The sequence below is a fragment of the Pan troglodytes genome, chromosome 9 (genome assembly GCF_028858775.2).
Source record: "Pan troglodytes isolate AG18354 chromosome 9, NHGRI_mPanTro3-v2.0_pri, whole genome shotgun sequence".
NCBI classification, from domain to species: Eukaryota; Metazoa; Chordata; class Mammalia; order Primates; family Hominidae; genus Pan; species Pan troglodytes.
The window spans coordinates 64,146,813-64,163,954 of NC_072407.2; the positions used below are offsets into that span (position 1 = coordinate 64,146,813).

The 17,142-nt window shown below is 51.1% G+C and overlaps 1 protein-coding gene across 3 annotated transcripts in view; it reads left to right on the forward strand.

The window, feature by feature from the left end:
- FADS2 (fatty acid desaturase 2) overlaps window positions 1–17,142 on the forward strand; it is a 116,621-nt gene that overhangs the window by 80,397 nt on the left and 19,082 nt on the right. For 2 of the 3 annotated variants that reach the window (XM_054661112.2, NM_001364481.1), the window contains 4 exon segments: window positions 6,019–6,129; window positions 9,152–9,349; window positions 9,442–9,543; window positions 16,990–17,115. In XM_054661112.2, coding sequence (XP_054517087.2) covers window positions 6,019–6,129; window positions 9,152–9,349; window positions 9,442–9,543; window positions 16,990–17,115 — 537 coding nt within the window. 3 annotated transcript variants of the gene reach the window in all.

Consider the following 17,142-nt stretch of genomic DNA (forward strand, 5'->3'; position numbering starts at 1 on the left):
CCTTAGGCATCTCTCACTGCTCTGAGGTATCAAACCTGGCTCAAGTGGCAGTGCTCAGACTTAAACTCAGAATCTGACCTCAAGTCCTCCCAGCTTCCTTCCCTTCCTGTTGCTACCTCTGATCTCTTCCCTTTGGTACTGCGGTGCTTCTCTCGCCTTTTCCTTGCTGTGGGCAAAAGGAACCCTCACCCGCGCCCTAAGAGCGTGTCTGCTCTTTTCACAGCAGTCCCACCACTGCAGAACTGTTCATCTTCAGCAACAATTCATCAAACATTAATTGAGTGTCTCCATGGCTCTGAGCTGGGCCCAGACACAAAGATGAATTATTCACAGACAGAGACCTGAAGCTGTGGGATGTGCTCCCCCTGCTCTCTCTCAAGCTGGGGCTTGGATCTGGACCCTTTGCCTCTAGACATCAGCCCCCTACCCCTAGCCCTTGTCTCAGCAACTGTTCCTGCCCGGTCTGCATTGGTGACCTCTTAGAATCAAGGGAAGGTGAGAAGAGACCAGAGGTTTGTTCCACCTTTCAGCCTGCTCCTATGTTCTTGTGAAAACGCAACAGATCGAAAGTGGAACTCTGGCCTCCTTTGCACGGGGCAGGAGGGTTGTAGTATTTAGAGGCAGGAGACCTGGGTTCCAGCCCCAGCTTTATGAATTCCCAGGCCTGGAGGGCAGCGCCATCTCCCCAGCTGAGATCTGGGTGGGAGCTGTCCAATTCCTGTGGCTGCAGCCTCAGCATCCCCAGGAAGCAGTTCTGAGATGAAAGTGGAGAATGGCATCAATTTCTTCATGCCCATGTTGCCTTTGTAGGGGCCTGTCTCCTGTGCAGCCCTGCCTTTCTGCCCTCAGGGTAGTGCCTGGACCCTGTGTTATGGGGGAGGCTCTCACTGCAGGGCTCTTTGGCCACAGAGCACTGCCCCACCAGCCTCCATTGCTTCTTTCCTTGGAGGGGACATGGCATAGGGGCTTCCTGCCCTGCCTGCCTCTCTCTGCTGCAGAAAGGAAGTCAGCGTCCCTGTCTTGCTCTTCATTTCCACTGGAGAATGCGAGGGTCCCTCCTGTGCATCTCCACACTCTTAGATCACTTGTTCCATAAAGTTCTGGTCCGCAGGGCTGCCACCTACTGCACTGTGTGCCCTGTGCTTGCCCGTGCTGCACTTCCCAAATCCTAGGCAAAGTGCCCAGTTGTTCAGCGTTCGATCAGAGATTAGCCTTGCTCCCCAGAGGACATGGGCACGGCCATAAACAAATCCTGGCACCAGGTTCTCAGTGGATGGCGAGCAACTGTGAGTTGTACCCAGAGTGGGGCAGGGGCAGGGAAAATGTCCCTGTGGAGAAGTTGACTGGCATCAGACCTGGGTGATGGCAGAAGCAGGAACTGGCAAAGAGCGAAGTGTGACAAGCGCTTCAGAATCAGGGTGTTCTGACCTCCCCACCTCACACACCTGCCCTGCCGAGGCGGGTGCATCTCTGCTTTCTCCACCTGTTTACCAATCCTTTCTCTTCCCCATGTCCCGGGTCCTCTTCCTGGAAAGTCTCTGGCTTCTCTCCCGTTACACTAGGATAGAGCCTAGTTCCAATTCTTGGTCCAAAGACAAAGTTTGGGTTGGCCCTCCCTTGCCTTGAATCCTGGTCTGCCTTATACCTGCCAGATATTTCTGTAACCCGGCAGGTGCTGGAAACCTTCTGCCAGCGTGTGAGACACATTTATGGCAATGTGAAGGGAGAGACACAAAATATAATCACCTCTCAGGGAGGAGGACACTCGTGTTGAGGGAAGCCTTTGTACGAACAGCGGGCAATGCTCAAGGTAGCCACATGTGACTCAAACTCTGCTCAGCTCATTCCCAAGTGTGATAGTGGGCAGGTGGCTCTGCCAACCTACGCCTGATTTCTTATCTCTAAAAAAGGACCTGCCTCACGAAGTTTGGTAAAGATTCCTGGCTGATGTATGCAAGCCACTCCCATGGCCCCGTGGCTCGCCTGCGTCACCTCAGCAGGTGGCAGCTGTAGCAACCACCAGCGTGGGGATGCCGGAGAAGACTTTTGGTGTTCCAGAGGCAGAAGCCAAGTTGTGTGAAACGCAGAAGAGGACAAGTGTCTGGTCATGACTGCACAGTGGGAAAGTATGAGATCAGAGTGTGTGCAGCTGTGGGGTCCTGGGTCCATTCATTCCCTCGTGAGCCATCTTATTAGGCCCCGTTACAGGCACTGTGTTTATTGCAGCGAACAAGACAGGTGCAGGCCTTCCCAACTGGGGTTTATGCTCCAGCAGGGGACGCAGGCCATAAACAAGTGGGTACGTCACGCAGTCTGATGACGAACCTTGATGACTGCTATGAAGATCTAACAGGGCAATGACCCAGGGAAGGCCCAGGGCTGGGAGAGCTCTTTTGGATGTGATGTTGGGAAAAGCCTCTTGGAGGTGATGTTGAGGCTGAGTCCCGAATGGAGGCAGCCCTGGTGTGGAAAGGAGCGTGGTATGTTCAAGGGCGGTCCACACCAGGCCTGCTCGGAAAGCTGCCACATTGACCATGGGCAAGGAGCTGATCCAACAGACTGCTCGGTTTTCTAAAACGGCAGGAAGCGTGTGGCACGTGAGAAAAGAGTCCTTAGAGGCAGATGGACCTGGATTTGATCCTGGCTCTGCCACCTGGAGCCCAGGACTTTGCTTCCTGAGCTCCTGCATCTTCATCTCAGAAGTTGGGGCTTAAGGCCTAAGGGAGTAACATGAGCAACACTCCTGGCTCCCTGCCTGGCGCATGCCCATTACCCCTGGGCTCAGGGAGGTGAGGCTGCCCGAGAGCCCTCTGGAAATGGCTGAGGAGCAACCAAGGTCAAGGCAGGGCTCGTCATCTGTCTGCTCCCTTGGAGTTGGAACCTAGACTGCAGGGTTCGGGTGTGGGGAGGCAGCAGGAGTGGAGATAAGTCTATTTGCAAGCCATTGAGTCTTGCCTTTCAATGAGACAAGAGGAATCCATTAGTTATCAGCCACTGCAGCTGCTTCTCAGGAAACTGCCTTACCAGGGACTTCCTGTTCATTTCTCAAAGGCCGTGGTGTGATGTGAGGAGGACCAATGAAGGGGCTTTTTCAGGCCCAGCCCTGGGCCCTGACTTTGGCAGCTCCTCCGGGCCTCTCCCAGGGCCTTGCTCATTTTGCATAGGCGGCTGAGGCTCTGGTGGGGACTGATCACCCCACCCAGAGCCAGCAAAGCTGGTCACCACTGCAACCCTGGGCTCCTCCCTGCCCGCACCCTGGGCCTCCTCCCTGCCTGCCCCCAGGGCCTCCTCCCTGCCTCCCCAGGGACTTCTCCCTGCCTCCCCAGGGCCCTGGAATAGCACATCTCTTTTCCCTGAAAATACTCTTGACCTGATCCTCTGCTACCATCCCTTTTCGGCTCGGCTAATGGGTCACAGGCATTTTTTAAGAAACCGTGGGCCCAGTTTTCTCCTGCACGAAGTGTTGCTTTGTCAGTCTGTTCTGGACACAAATAGAACAAAGACCAAGCAAAGGACTTGATGCCAGTGATGCAGTAAGGAGATGATGGGAGACTGGCAGTTACCCTTGGGAGATCCTTACGTGTGGGGGTGAAAAGATTTCCAGGAGTGGTTAGCACTTTCTCCACCTTCCCCCGACCCTTTTTTTTTTTTTTTTTGAGATGGAGTCTCGCTCTGTCGCCAGGCTGGAGTGCAGTGGCACCATCTCAGCTCACTGCAACCTTCCACCTCCCTGGCTAAAGCAATTCCCTGCCTCAACCTCCCAAGTAGCTGGGATTACGGGCGTGTGCCACCACACCTGGCTAATTTTTTTTTTTTTTTTTTTTTTGTATTTTTAGTAGAGACGGGGTTTCACCATGTTGGCCAGTCTGATCTCAAACTTCTGGCCTCAGGCAATCCGCCGCCTCGGCCTCCCAAAGTGCTGGGATTACCACACCCGGCCCCCTCTTCTTTTTAATTTTGAAATTTTCCCAACATCCTTAAATGTTGAAGGAACAAGCAAACACCTGTGTATCCTCAACCAAGATTCACTAGTCTTAACATTTTGCCACATTTGCGTTTTTCCTCTTTATATGTGTGCAGTTGCCTTTTGAAAATAAGCTGCGTCATTGTGTGATCACATCCCTAAGGTCTTCATCATTTCCGGAGAAAAAAGGAAGAGATGCTCTAACATCATCACAGTACCTTTGTCACATTTAAGAAAATTAATAGTAATTCCTTGATATGATCAAATATCTGGTCCATATTCATTTTTTCTCATTCAACTCCCGAAAAACCTGGTATAACTTATTTTTTCCTTCAAGTGAGAGCCTGTCACATTAAAGAATTGCAGGATGTTGTTTTGTTTGTTTGTTTTTTGAGTCAAAGTCTCACTCTGTCGCCCAGGCTGGAGTGCAGTGGTGCAATCTTGGCTCACTGCAACCTCCACCTCCTGGTTTCAAAGGATTCTCATGCCTCAGCCTCCTGAGCAGCTGGGATTACAGGCGTGCGCCGCTACACCTGGCTAATTTTTGTATTTTCAGTAGAGGTGGGATTTCACCATGTTGCCCAGGCCGATCTCAAACTCCTAACTTCAGGTGATCGCCCTGCCTCGGCTTCCCAAAGTGCTGGGATTACAGGCATGAGCCACTGTGCCCGGCCTGTTTGTTTTTTGAGACAGGGTCTCACTCTCTTGCCCAGGCTGGAGTGCAGTGGCACCATCATTGCTTATTGTATCTTCCTGCCTCAGCCTCCCGAGTAACTGGAGTTATTGGTGCAGGCCACCATGCCTGGCTAATTTTGTTTATTCTTAGTAGAGACAGGGGTCTTGCTATGTTACTCAGGCTGGTCTTGAACTCCTGGCCTCAAGTGATCCTCCTGCCTCTGCCTCCCAAAGTGCTGGGATTACAGGCATGAGCCCCTGCGACCAGTCAAGAGTTGCAGTTTTTATATCATTTTAGTCTCTTTTAATCTAGACCATGCTTCTGTACTTTTGTTTTTTCCACAAACTTGTATGTTTTTCCCCAGCTATATTGATTTTCCTGATTGTTTCTCATGGTGGAGTTTGACTGGTTTGCCAATCCTACCAATGTCTGGAAGCTTGATTTGATGCAGATTACACAGTGTTCACCACTGGGACATTCTATTGCATCACCTCAGGGGAGCCTGGTGCTGGCTCATCTCTAATAGAAATACTAGATTTTTTATGAGATAATTCATGTAATATGCATAATATGTATAGAAAAAAGCTGGAAGGAAAAATGCTAAAATATTAGCAATAATGACCACTTTCTGGGTGATATTTATTTTCCTCTTTATTCTGCTGTGCCTTTTCTAACTTGGCCAAAACTCAGCACGTTTTTACTTTATAATTGGGAAAAAAAGATTAAAATGTGTATCATTATAGCAGTGTTAGAGTTTGGAAAGTAATGAAAATAAAGCAAGGCATAATCCAACTACCTTAACATGTGCAATAATAGCCTAGATCCTCCTAGGCTTTTTTTCAGGAACGCTTTTTACATAATTCTGTGTTTATTTTTTTGTTTACTTCATCACAGCACATTTCCAGTGCCATGGTAGTATTCGGTCTTGTCCTTTTCATTGACAACCCTGGACATGTAGGTGAGGAACTGGTAAGAGATGGTGGGTGGTGCGGTTTGTGCACCATGCAAGGCACTCAGCTCACGAGCAGTCGAGGCTCAAGTCCTCCCTGAGCCCCGTGTCTGCCTGGTGCGCCTTCCTGGAGGGTCACCATTTCCCGACCTGCCCAAAGGCAGCCTATGCATCTATTCACAAACCCCTGGGGAGTGTAGCATGCCTGCACCAGCACAGAAGCGCAGGTGGCTGTTGCCATTGGCGTTGGGCACTGAGGGCTTTGTCCTGGAAAAATGCTGGAGATGGCATTTGGGGCCAGATCACAGGAGACCCCGTTTGGTGTCTGGGTGCGCACATGGAGCTGTTGCTGGTGAGCACTGTCCTCCTTGGGGCCCAAGAGCAGACAGAGGTCGGGTCTCAGCCTCACCACTGCCCTCTGCTCTCCAGGATGCCTTCCGCGCCTTCCACCCTGACCTGGAATTCGTGGGCAAGTTCTTGAAACCCCTGCTGATTGGTGAACTGGCCCCGGAGGAGCCCAGCCAGGACCACGGCAAGAACGTAAGTCTGGCTTGCAACCTGGGTGGGGGTGGAGACGAGGCTGGGGGTGGCTGGGAGTCTGAGAGAGGCTCCCCTTGCCCCAGGACCAGTAACTGGGGCTGAGGCAGGGGTGCTTTTGTTCTGGAGGAGCCACTGTGGATCACCTGTGTTCAGGGAGGGCCTCAGAGCCTCCCTGGGAGCCGGGGTTTGACAACGGCTAGTGGCGTCTCCTCTCTCCTGGCCAGTTTCATTTTCCTTCTCCTCCATCCCTTTCCAGGAAGGTGCCAGATGACAATCTAGGGGAAAGACAGGACAGAAACACCGAAAAATGTCATTTGATGACAAGAGTGGCTTTGGGGTGTGTGGTCCGGGGCACCTCTTTGAGAAAGAATGACCATTCCCTGGTCATCTGTTCATTGTCTGCAGGTCAGACGCCCCCCTGGGTGCTGGGCTTCCAGGACAGCCATGTGTGAAAATAGCAACCCCTGAGGTCTCATGGGCTGTTGTTTTGTTCAACAATGAAGTCCCCATGTAAATGGCGGAGCGGTTTATAGAAGAAAGTTGGGACAGGAGGCAGGGGCAGGGCAGGACGGGGAGGAGAGTTGTTACAAGGAGAGGAGTGGTACCCACAGGCTGTGACCAGGGTGGTCATGGAAGTCCCACCCTGGCCTCAGCAAGCTCTTCCTCCTCTTGTTGCCAGCCTGGGCCAGACCCCTTTGTTCAGCAGAGCCAGGGCAGGACCAGGGTCTCTCCCGGCCTGGACTCTTGGCCAGTCCCCCACCACCCCCATTGCCTCTGGCTTTCCTGAGGGTCTCCAATATTCCCCTTGCTGGCCTCCTCCCCTCCTTCCTTCATCCCAGCCTTCCCCTGCCCAAGTCTCCTTCCCAGGAAGCTGGTTCTACCCTGGTCCTTTGCAGGGCTGAGGGCACCCTTCCCTGTTCCCTTCCTGCATCCATCTGGCCCAGCCTTGTCCTAGGTAGAGCAAGTAGGTCTGCGCTAGGCCGTTGCTAGGCACGCTGTGACCCCGGGGTTGAGGCTGGCACTCTGGAAATTCTTCTTCCCCATCACCGCCAGGTAGGGCCGTAGATGCCATGTGGGGCCTTGGTGCCAGCGAGGTGGCTGGGTCAATTACTCACTCTGCTCTTGGGCCACTGTGGCCCCTGTTTGCCCCAGGGGATGGCTCCTTCTGAGCTTCCCTCACCCTCGTGTCCAGAACAGGGACTGGACTAGGGAAGTCCCACCCTGGCCTCAGCGAGCCCTTCCTCCTCTTGTTGCCAGTCTGGGCTGGACCCCTCTGCTTAGCAGAGCCAGGCCAGGACCAGGGTCTCTCCTGGCCTGGACTCTTGGCCAGTCCCCCACCACCCCCATTGCCTCTGGCTTTCCTGATGAGCTGCGGGCCACCCTGCAGGTCCTTCAAAGGCCAATGCCCCTCCTCTCACCTTGCCCTCCATGGCACATGAGATCACCTGCCCTGTACCCATGCCAGCCCATGCTTGTCCCCTCCTGCCTCCTTCGCAAGTGGGTCCATCTCCCACTCTCAGCCCCAGCACCTCCTGGCCTGCGGCTTCCCCAGCTCTGCTCGTCCTGCCCTGTAGCTCCCTTGTCCATGGCCTTGCTCCTTGGCTCTCTCCACTGCTCTCCCTTTCTGCTGCAGATCCTGCACCATTTAGCATCCAAGCTCCCACCAGGCACCACCAGAACCACCCTTCATAGCACCTTGGTCCTGCCCTGTGGGTACTGCTCCTCTCCTTGTATCCACTCTCCTCCCCATCCGGCCCTGCCCCTGCCTCTTGTCCCAAGTTCCTTCTTCCTCGCAATGCCATTGTGTTCCCAGGGCCCTCCTTGACTCCGCTTTGCCTCCCTGGCTCCATGTGCCCGGGGCTCACAGCCCCCTCCTGCCTGCCTCAGCTCACCCTCCTGCACTAGTTTGTGTCGCCCCCAACTCAACCCCTCAAGACCCAAGAGTGTGCACAGAGCAAGTGGTGCTCTGTTGGGTGGTGGAAAATGCAAGTTTTATTTTTCTTTTCTTTTCTTTTCTTTTTTTTTTTTTGAGACGGAGTTTTGCTCTTGTTACCCAGGCTGGTGTGCAGTGACACCATCTCGGCTCACTGCAACCTCCGCCTCCAGGTTCAAGCAGTTCTCCTACCTCAGCCTCCCAAGTAGCTGGGGTTACAGGTGCCCATCATCATGCCTGGCTAATTTTTGTATTTTTAGTAGAGATGGGGTGTCGCCATGTTGGCCAGGCTGGTCTCAAACTCCTGACCTCAGGTGATCTGCCTGCCTCGGCCACCCAAAGTGCTGGGATTAAAGTTTTCTTTTTTAAAAAAGTGTGGTCAACCATTTTAGTCATTTGACGTGTACAGTTCAGTGGCATTAAATAAGCACATTTACATTGTTATGTAACCATCACCACCATCCAGTTCTCATCTTCCCCAAATTGAAATTCCACACCCATTAAGCACTCACTCCTCATTCTCCCACCTCTCAGCCCCTGGCAGGCACCATTCTACTTTCTGTCTCTGAATTTGGCCTCTCCAAGGACCTCCTGTGTATGGAATCATACAATATTTGTCCTTTGGTGACTGGCCTGTTTCCCTTAGCATGATGTCTTCAAAGTTCACTCACATTGTAGCATGTGTCAGAATTTCCTCCCTTTTCAAGGCTGAGTAATATTCCATTGCATGGATAGACCACGTGTTGCTGATCCATTCATCCATCACGAGATCTTTGTGTTGTTTCTACCTTTTTCCTGATGTGAATAGAGCTATGAACACAGGGTGTATAAAATGCAAGCTTTTGAGTCAAAGCCTTTCTCTGTCACTCTTACCTAGCTGTGACAAATATACAGGCCCCAGGGCTGTGTGGGGCATGTGGTAACAGCAGCTATTGTAGGGACTCCTGGAGGGTCGAGGCTTGTGGCTTGGCCCCCTCTTGCCACAGCTTCTCTGGGTTGTGCATTGGCTGTTGAAATGGCAGCCCGAGACATATGTTCCCTCCAGAGTGGCTGGTGGCTGACTCCTTTCCCTGTGCTCTTGGTCAACAGTCAAAGATCACTGAGGACTTCCGGGCCCTGAGGAAGACGGCTGAGGACATGAACCTGTTCAAGACCAACCACGTGTTCTTCCTCCTCCTCCTGGCCCACATCATCGCCCTGGAGAGCATTGCATGGTTCACTGTCTTTTACTTTGGCAATGGCTGGATTCCTACCCTCATCACGGCCTTTGTCCTTGCTACCTCTCAGGTGAGGCGTGACACCCTCACCTCCCCCAGCTGACAGAGGCCTGGTGCCTGTTTGCTGAGGCTGTGACAGCACGTGTGACCCTCTCTCCCCAGGCCCAAGCTGGATGGCTGCAACATGATTATGGCCACCTGTCTGTCTACAGAAAACCCAAGTGGAACCACCTTGTCCACAAATTCGTCATTGGCCACTTAAAGGTAAGTGTCAGCAGCCCTGGGCATCTGTCCTGTTGGACAGCAGTTGAGACAGAGGGACCAGGATTCCTCTCTGCTCAGTGCTCTGAGGCTACAGGGTGACAAGGCAGGTGTGCCTATGCTGAGGGCCATGGTGACTCTCCATTCTGCTGACTTCCTGAGCCCTGTCTCTGGATCAGGTCCGAACCACAAAGCCATGGTGTACTACTCATTATGAAGACAGGCACACACCTTTCTTGTCTTTTGGCTCAGCGGATTGTATTTTTTGATGTTCCTTAGCTAAGGACTCATCTAACAAATCTGTTTTTGTTTGGGGACAGTAAAGTAGCAGTATTTTTTTTTTTTTTTTTTTTTTTTGAGACAGAGTCCTGCTCTTGTCACCCAAGCTGGAAGCAATGGTGTGATCTTGGGTCACTGCAACCTCCACCTCCGGGTTCAAGCAATTCTCCTGCCTCAGCCTCCCGAGTAGCTGGGATTACAGGCACTCGCCACCATGCCTGACTAATTTTTGTATTTTTAGTAGAGATGGGGTTTTGCTATGTTGGCCAGGCTGGTATCAAACTCCTGACCTTGTGATCTACCTGCCTTGGCCTCCCAAAGTGCTGGGATTACAGGTGTGAGCCACCGCACCCGGCCTGTAGCATCTTTTTTGATGAGTTGGTATGCTTCCTTTCACTGGGGATGTGAGCTCTTTAATACGTTGTGCTGGGTGTGGTGGCATGCACCTGTAACCCCAGCCACCCGGGAGGCTGAGGCAGGAGAATTGCTTGAGCCCAGGAGTTCGAGACCAGCCTGGGCAACATAGTGAGACCCCCCCATCTCTCAAAAAAAAAAAGGAAAAGAAACACATTGTGTTTCTCTCTTCCCCTCAGAAGCCAAGAGGTACAAAGCAGCATTTGAAACAGCAACTATCTTTAGTCTGTGTTTTTGGTGCCCCCATTCTCTCCTTCCTCATCTGGCATTTATGCTTTTATCTTTATTTTAGCCTTCTGTTATATATGAGTCTTTTATCTCAAGCCACTTCAAATACTCTTTGGAAATAAGCGGGGTACAAAAAGTAAAAGTCATCCTATAAGGCCTCAGATAGGGGACACCAAACTACGGAATGATCAGCTGGCCCAAAGGACAAAAGTCGTTAGAAGTGCAGGAGTTAAGGAAGTTCCACTCTCACCTCCCCCTAGATAAGGAAGCAGACCACAGAGTCTCAGCATGTTTGTAGAAAGACAAGCTGGAATTGCCAACTGCCTTGTTCTGATCTGACAGGCGTTATCTCCTCAGTTTTGAAAATGAGTCTTTGCCAACTTGCTCTCTGAAATAGACTATCCCCATCGCAGCCTGACCCAACAGTACCTGCTTCCTGAGAAAAGCTGGGTCCTAAAGAGTCCATCCCTCCACACCCTGGCAAGGGAAGAGCTACATGTAGGGTGTAGCTTATCCCCTCTTCCACCCAGACCGCAACGGCGCCCTTGGCTTGCCGGCTGCAGATCTCATTGGTGGCCAACCACCCCTGAGCTGGTCACCAGTTTCGCAGCGAGCAGCTTGCCTGGCCCTGAGCCTGAAGTGGCCTGAGAACCTGGTCTCTGTCCAGAATCTCAGGGGCAAAGGGAGAGGGTGCACATAGTGGAGTGCTTTGTTTCATTTTATACTCTTCTCTGTTGGATCAAACCCTCCTCAGTATGGCAAAGTAACATTTAACTCCTGACCCATGTTAGCACCCACACACTTAACAAAGATGGGCTGTGTCCTGCTTCCAGATTCTGGGCAGGGGCCGGGCAGGGGGGACTGTTCCTGTCCAATTGCCCTCAGTCTTTGAGGGGCCCCAGAGCACGGCTGTTGCGTCAGGCGGGAGACGGGGCCAGGACAGAGGACTGGTCTCCATGTAGAACGTGGATGACAGCAAACAGGGTCCTTGGGCTTGGGGATGTGGGCTCCACTCACGGCCCACCAGCCCCCACTGGCTGTGTCCTTGGTGCTGTGTCACAGAGACAGGCCAAGGACATGGACATGTGGCTCACTCAGGGGTGCCCCAGAGCACGGAGGTCAAGCTTGCCTGAAATTGGCTCTAGCACTCGGCAGGTGCACAGCCATGGGGACAAATCTTGTAGGTCTGTGTCTCTTCCCATCACTGGGAAAAAGGGGACTGGCTACAGGGAGGTCCTCAAGGGCCTCGCCAACTCAGATGTCTTAGCACAGGCTGGAAAGACCTGTGAGTAGGTTACCAGGTGCTGTGAGAGGCTGGGACCCCCTTCTTCCTGTTGGCTGCACTGCTAATGGGATTTAATGGGAGTTCTCCACATCCTGACCTGTTTGCCTTCAGCCCGTGTCATGCCCAGTGGACATTTCTTCCAAAGTGTGATCTTTTACAAAGACGATTCTGAGGTTAAAACTCTTTCGTAGTTCAGCACTGTACTTAGGATGAAATGCAAACTTCAGCCAGGCACAGTGGCTCACGCCTATAACCTCAGCGCTTTGGGAGGTCAAGGCAGGAGGATTGCTTGAAGCCAAGAGTTTGAGACCAGCCTGGGCCACATAGCAAGACCCTGTCTCTACTAAAAATAAAAAAATTAGCCGGGGGTGGTGGTGCATGCTTGTAGTCCCAGCTACTGGGGAGGCTGAGGCCGGAGGATGGCTTGAGCCTGGGATTTGAAGGCTGCGGTGAGCTGTGATGGTGCCACTACATTCCAGCATGGGTGACAGAGTGAGACACTGTCTCTAAATAAATAAATGCAAGCTGAAAGGCCCAGTGCCATCTGGGCGCTGCATCTGGAAATGGACATCACCAGACTTTCTGCAGCCTCATCTCAGGCCACCAGGGCTGGGATTAGGGTGAAGCAAGTAAGGCACTCGCTTAGGGTATAAAATCTAAGGGGACACCAGACAAATTCTAAGGGGACACCAGACAAATTCTAAGGGGACACCAGACAAATTCAGTTATCAAGATAAATGACGTTTTAATGCAACGTGGTTTTGTTTTGTTTTTTGAGATGGAGTTTCACTCTTGTCGCCCAGGCTGGAGTGCAATGGCGTGATCTCAACTCACTGAAACCTCTGTCTCCCGGGTTCAAGCGATTCTCCTGTCTCAGCCTCCCGAGTAGCTGGGATTACAGGTGTGCGCCACTACGCCCAGCTAATTTTTTTGTATTTTTAGTAGAGATGGGGTTTCTCCATGTTGTCCAGGCTGGTCTTGAACTCCTGACCTAAGGTGATCCACCTGCCTTGGCCTCCCAAAGTGCTGAGATTACAGGCATGAGCCACCGCGCCCGGCCTGCAATATGTTTTTTAAAAAATCAAAATTAATGCAAAAAAATCCACAATGAACAAAATATCAAAATTTTAAATAAAGATCAGGATGAACTGAGGCAAATGGAAAAACATGCAACCCTCTAAACATGTTCGTGTGTCATTTTTTAATGGTTGATTTTTTTTTCCAGAGGATTAAAGTAGTTAAAAAAATATTTAACAATGAAGAAGTTGATGTATTAAAAGTCATAACATTCTAAGTGTAAATGCTTTATTTATACCAAAACAGAACTTATTATACTTTTGCTTCAGTTGAATGTAATTAGAAATTAGTTAAGGCCGGGCGAGGTGGCTTGGCCGGGTGTGGTGGCTCATGCCTGTAATCCCAGCACTTTGGGAGGCTGACGCAGGTAGATCACTTAAGGTCAGGAGTTCAAGACCAGCCTGGCCAACATGGTGAAACCCTGTCTCTACTAAAAAAACAAAAATTAGCCAGGCGAGGGTGCTCGGGAGGCTAAGACAGGAGAATCACTTGAACCAGGGAGGTGGAGGTTGCAGTGAGCCAAGATCGTGCCACAGCCCTCCAGCCTGGGTGACAGAGTGAGGCTCCATCTCAAAAATAAAAAATAAACATAAAAATTATTTAAGCTAATCGCTTGGTTGACAGAAACCATCAAACTCAGCAATTCTTTCCATTGAAAATGAAATGAGGCCAGGCGCGGTGGCTCACGCCTGTAATCCCAGCACTTTGGGAGGTTGAGGAGGGCAGATCACAAGGTCAGAAGATCGAGACCATCCTGGCTAACACGGTGAAACCCCATCTCCACTAAAAATACAAAAAATTAGCCGGGCGTGGTGGCACACGCCTGCAGTCCCAGCTGCTCGGGAGGCTGAGACAGGAGAATCACTTGAACCCGGGAGGTAGAGGTTGCAGTGAGCTGAGACTGCATCACTGCCCTCCAGCCTGGGTGACAGAGGAAGACTCCGTCTCAAAAAAAAAGAAAAAAGAAAAAAGAAAGAAAATGAAATGAGGCAAAAAGTAGACTTAGAAAATGTTATCGATGAGTTTGCTTCCATTAAAGCCAGAAGTGCACTTTTTTTTTTTTTTTTTTTTTTTGCCTCAGGCTCTGATATGGCGCCACCCAGCACTGCTGGTCACAGTTATACCGAGGAGCTTTCCTCTGGCTTCTGGAGCATTCTACACTCCCCCTTCCTCTCCCAGGGCCTCCCCTAGGCTCTTGCCTCTGTCAGGAAAGCACCCCTCACTCTGCCTGGCCAACTTCTCCAGCTGCGTGGACACTTAGCTTTCCTGGCCCCAGCTCAGTTTGGGTTTGGTGTGATGAGGCCAGACCCTCCCTCTCAGCTCCGTGAGTACAAGGGCTTTGTCTCTTGGTTCACCTCCCAGGCAGAGCATGGCAGCTGGCTGAGGGTAGGCAACATCTGCACCACATTCTGGGAACACGGAGCTGGCCATTGTTCCTGGGCAAGGCGGGCTTCCCGGTGCCCGGAAGGAGGGGCTCTTGAAGGACAAGCAGGGCTTCACCTGGCAAAGAAGAATGGAAGAGAGGCCAGGTGCGGTGGGTTATGCCTGTAATCCCAGCACTTTGGGAGGCGGAGGTGGGCGGATCACCTGGGTTCAGGAGTTTGAGACCAGCCTGGCCAACATGGTGAAACCCCATCTCTACTGAAAATACAAAAATTAGCCAGGCATGGTGGCGGGCGCCTATAATCTCAGCTACTCGGAAGGCTGAGGTAGGAGAACCTGGGAGGCGGAAGTTGCAGTGAGCTGAGATTGCACCACTGCACTCCAGCCTGGGCGACAAGAACAAAACTCTGTCTCAAAAAAAAAAAAAAAAAAAAAAGGAAGAGAATCACAGCAGAGGAAGTAGCATGAACAAAAAATGCTTTCATTACATCTCATCCCAAGTCCAGGGAGAACCGGGACTGCCCACCTCACTGCCTCCTTGTTGTCAGCCCGTCTTGCTTTCCTCCATCTGTTTGTTCAATAAACATCTCTGGGTTGGTATCCTCCAAACATCACGCTTACTTGTTTCAGGCCTTGCTCCTCAGTTTCTTTGTGCCAGAGATTTTTCCATTTGATTCTTCCCAGGAATTTTTTTCCTTTTGACAACAAACGCAAATGTGTCATTTGATTCCTCAAGCCTCTAAGCTTTCTTTCTTTCTTTTCTTTTTTTTTTTTTTTGAGACGGACTCTTGCTCTGTTGCTCAGGCTAAAGTGAAGTTGGTATGATCTTGGCCTCCTGGGTTCACAGGATTCTCCTGCCTCAGACTCCTGAGTAGTTGGGATTACAGGTGCCCGCCACCACGCCCAGATAATTTTTGTAGTTTTAGTAGAGACGGGGTTTCTCCGTGTTGGCCAGGCTGGCCTTGAACGCCTGACCTCAAGTGATCCACACGCTTCGGCCTCCCAAAGTGAAGCCTCTGAGCTTTCACTCTCTGACTTTTTTTTTTTTTTTCTCTCTCTCTCTCTCATCGGTTTTGAGGCCTGCCAGTTTCCAGGGCCCTGAGGTTACTGCAAAGGCCACAGCTGTCCATTGCTGCTCCCACCCATGGCTATTAGTGTCCATAGACTGTGTGTGCCAAAAGCATCTCCCAAGTAAAATGTTTGTTTAGCAAATAGGCATTTTTTGCAGACCCTTAGCCAAAGCATTGATCCGGCAACAGTTCACCAGGATAGTCGTGATGCCAAAGGGTCAGGAAAGTGTGTTTTCTTTCATCTGTCGCTGGGCAACTGTTGAGGGCCATAACTCTGAGCTGAGGAGACGGACACCTGTGGCCTCAAAAGAAATATCCATGTTATGTGTCTTGTCTCATGGGATCCTATTTGAGTGTTAGAAACAGGAAAGTTCTTCTTGTTCATGTTAGCAGTTGTTTGTTAAGCCCTCCCTCCAGCCTTCCTGGTGTGACATGAATCTCAGGACCCACCCTCAGCATAGCAGCACAACTGCGCTCTCCAAATCCTTTATTGAGATACAGTTCTCACTTTTTTTTTTTTTTTAAACAGAGTCTTGCTCTGTCTCCTAGGCTGGAGTGCAGTGGTGTGATCTCTGCCTCCCGGGTTCAAGTGATTTTCCTGCCTCAGCCTCCCGAGTAGCTGGGATTACAGGCGCCCACAACCACGCCTGGCTAATTTTTGTATTTTTAGTAGAGACGGGGTTTCACCATGTTGCCCAGGCTGGTCTCAAACTCCTGACCTCAAGTGATCCACCCGCTTCTGTCTCCCAAAGTGCTGGAATTACAGGTGTGAGCCACCACACCCAGCCAGTTTTCCCATTTAAAGTAGACAAATCAATGACTTTTAGTATATTCACAGATTTATGCAACCATCATCATAGTCAATTTTAGAGCATCTTCATTATGCTCAAAAGAAACCCCACGTTTCTTAGCCATCACGTCCCAACCCCCTCACTCCCTCCCCTACCCCAATCCTAGCCCTACACAACTGCTCAACTTTCTGTCTCTATAGATTTCCCTATTCTGGACATTTCATGTCAGTGGAATCATGTGATATGTGGTCTTTTGTGGCTCCTTCCTTCCCTTAGCATGTTTTCCAGGCTCATCCATGTTGTAGCAAGTGTCAGTGATTCGTTCTGTTTTATGGCACAGCCAAATGATATTCCATTGTGTGGATAATCTGCATTTCATTCACCCACTCATCTGTTGATGAACATTTGTGTTGCTTTTGCTCTTCTGGTTCTTTTGAAGAATGCTGCTGTGAACACTGCTCTATGAGTTGGTGTGTGGACATGTTTTCATTTCTCTTGGATATACGCTCAGGAGGGAGATTTCTGGGCCACATAGTAGGGACCACTTCTCACTGTCCCTGAAACCTCAGCTTCACCTTGCATAGCTCTGGTTCCACACCTGGTGACGGAGAGGCAGAGACCGGCTGCCACACCTGCTGGAGCGCTCACCGTGTGGTCCCTCAGCAGCACGCCTCATCTGCCACCATCGTCTTATGATCAGGGAAACTGAAGCCTAGAGAGATAAAGTGACTTCACTCCATCTGGGGCTGGCGCATGCTCTGAGCTCAGTCATGGCAGGGCTGGATTCTGGCCTTGTGGGGGCCTGAAGTGCTATCCCCGAGGGTTGAAGGTTCTGGGAACTGCTCCTAAGCAGGGCCTGTTACAAGCGAGCTCAGTTCCCTGGTGGCTTGCATGGCTCATCCCCACCCCTCTCTCCCCACAGGGTGCCTCTGCCAACTGGTGGAATCATCGCCACTTCCAGCACCACGCCAAGCCTAACATCTTCCACAAGGATCCCGATGTGAACATGCTGCACGTGTTTGTTCTGGGCGAATGGCAGCCCATCGAGGTACGACTAAGAGGATGGTGTTGACCT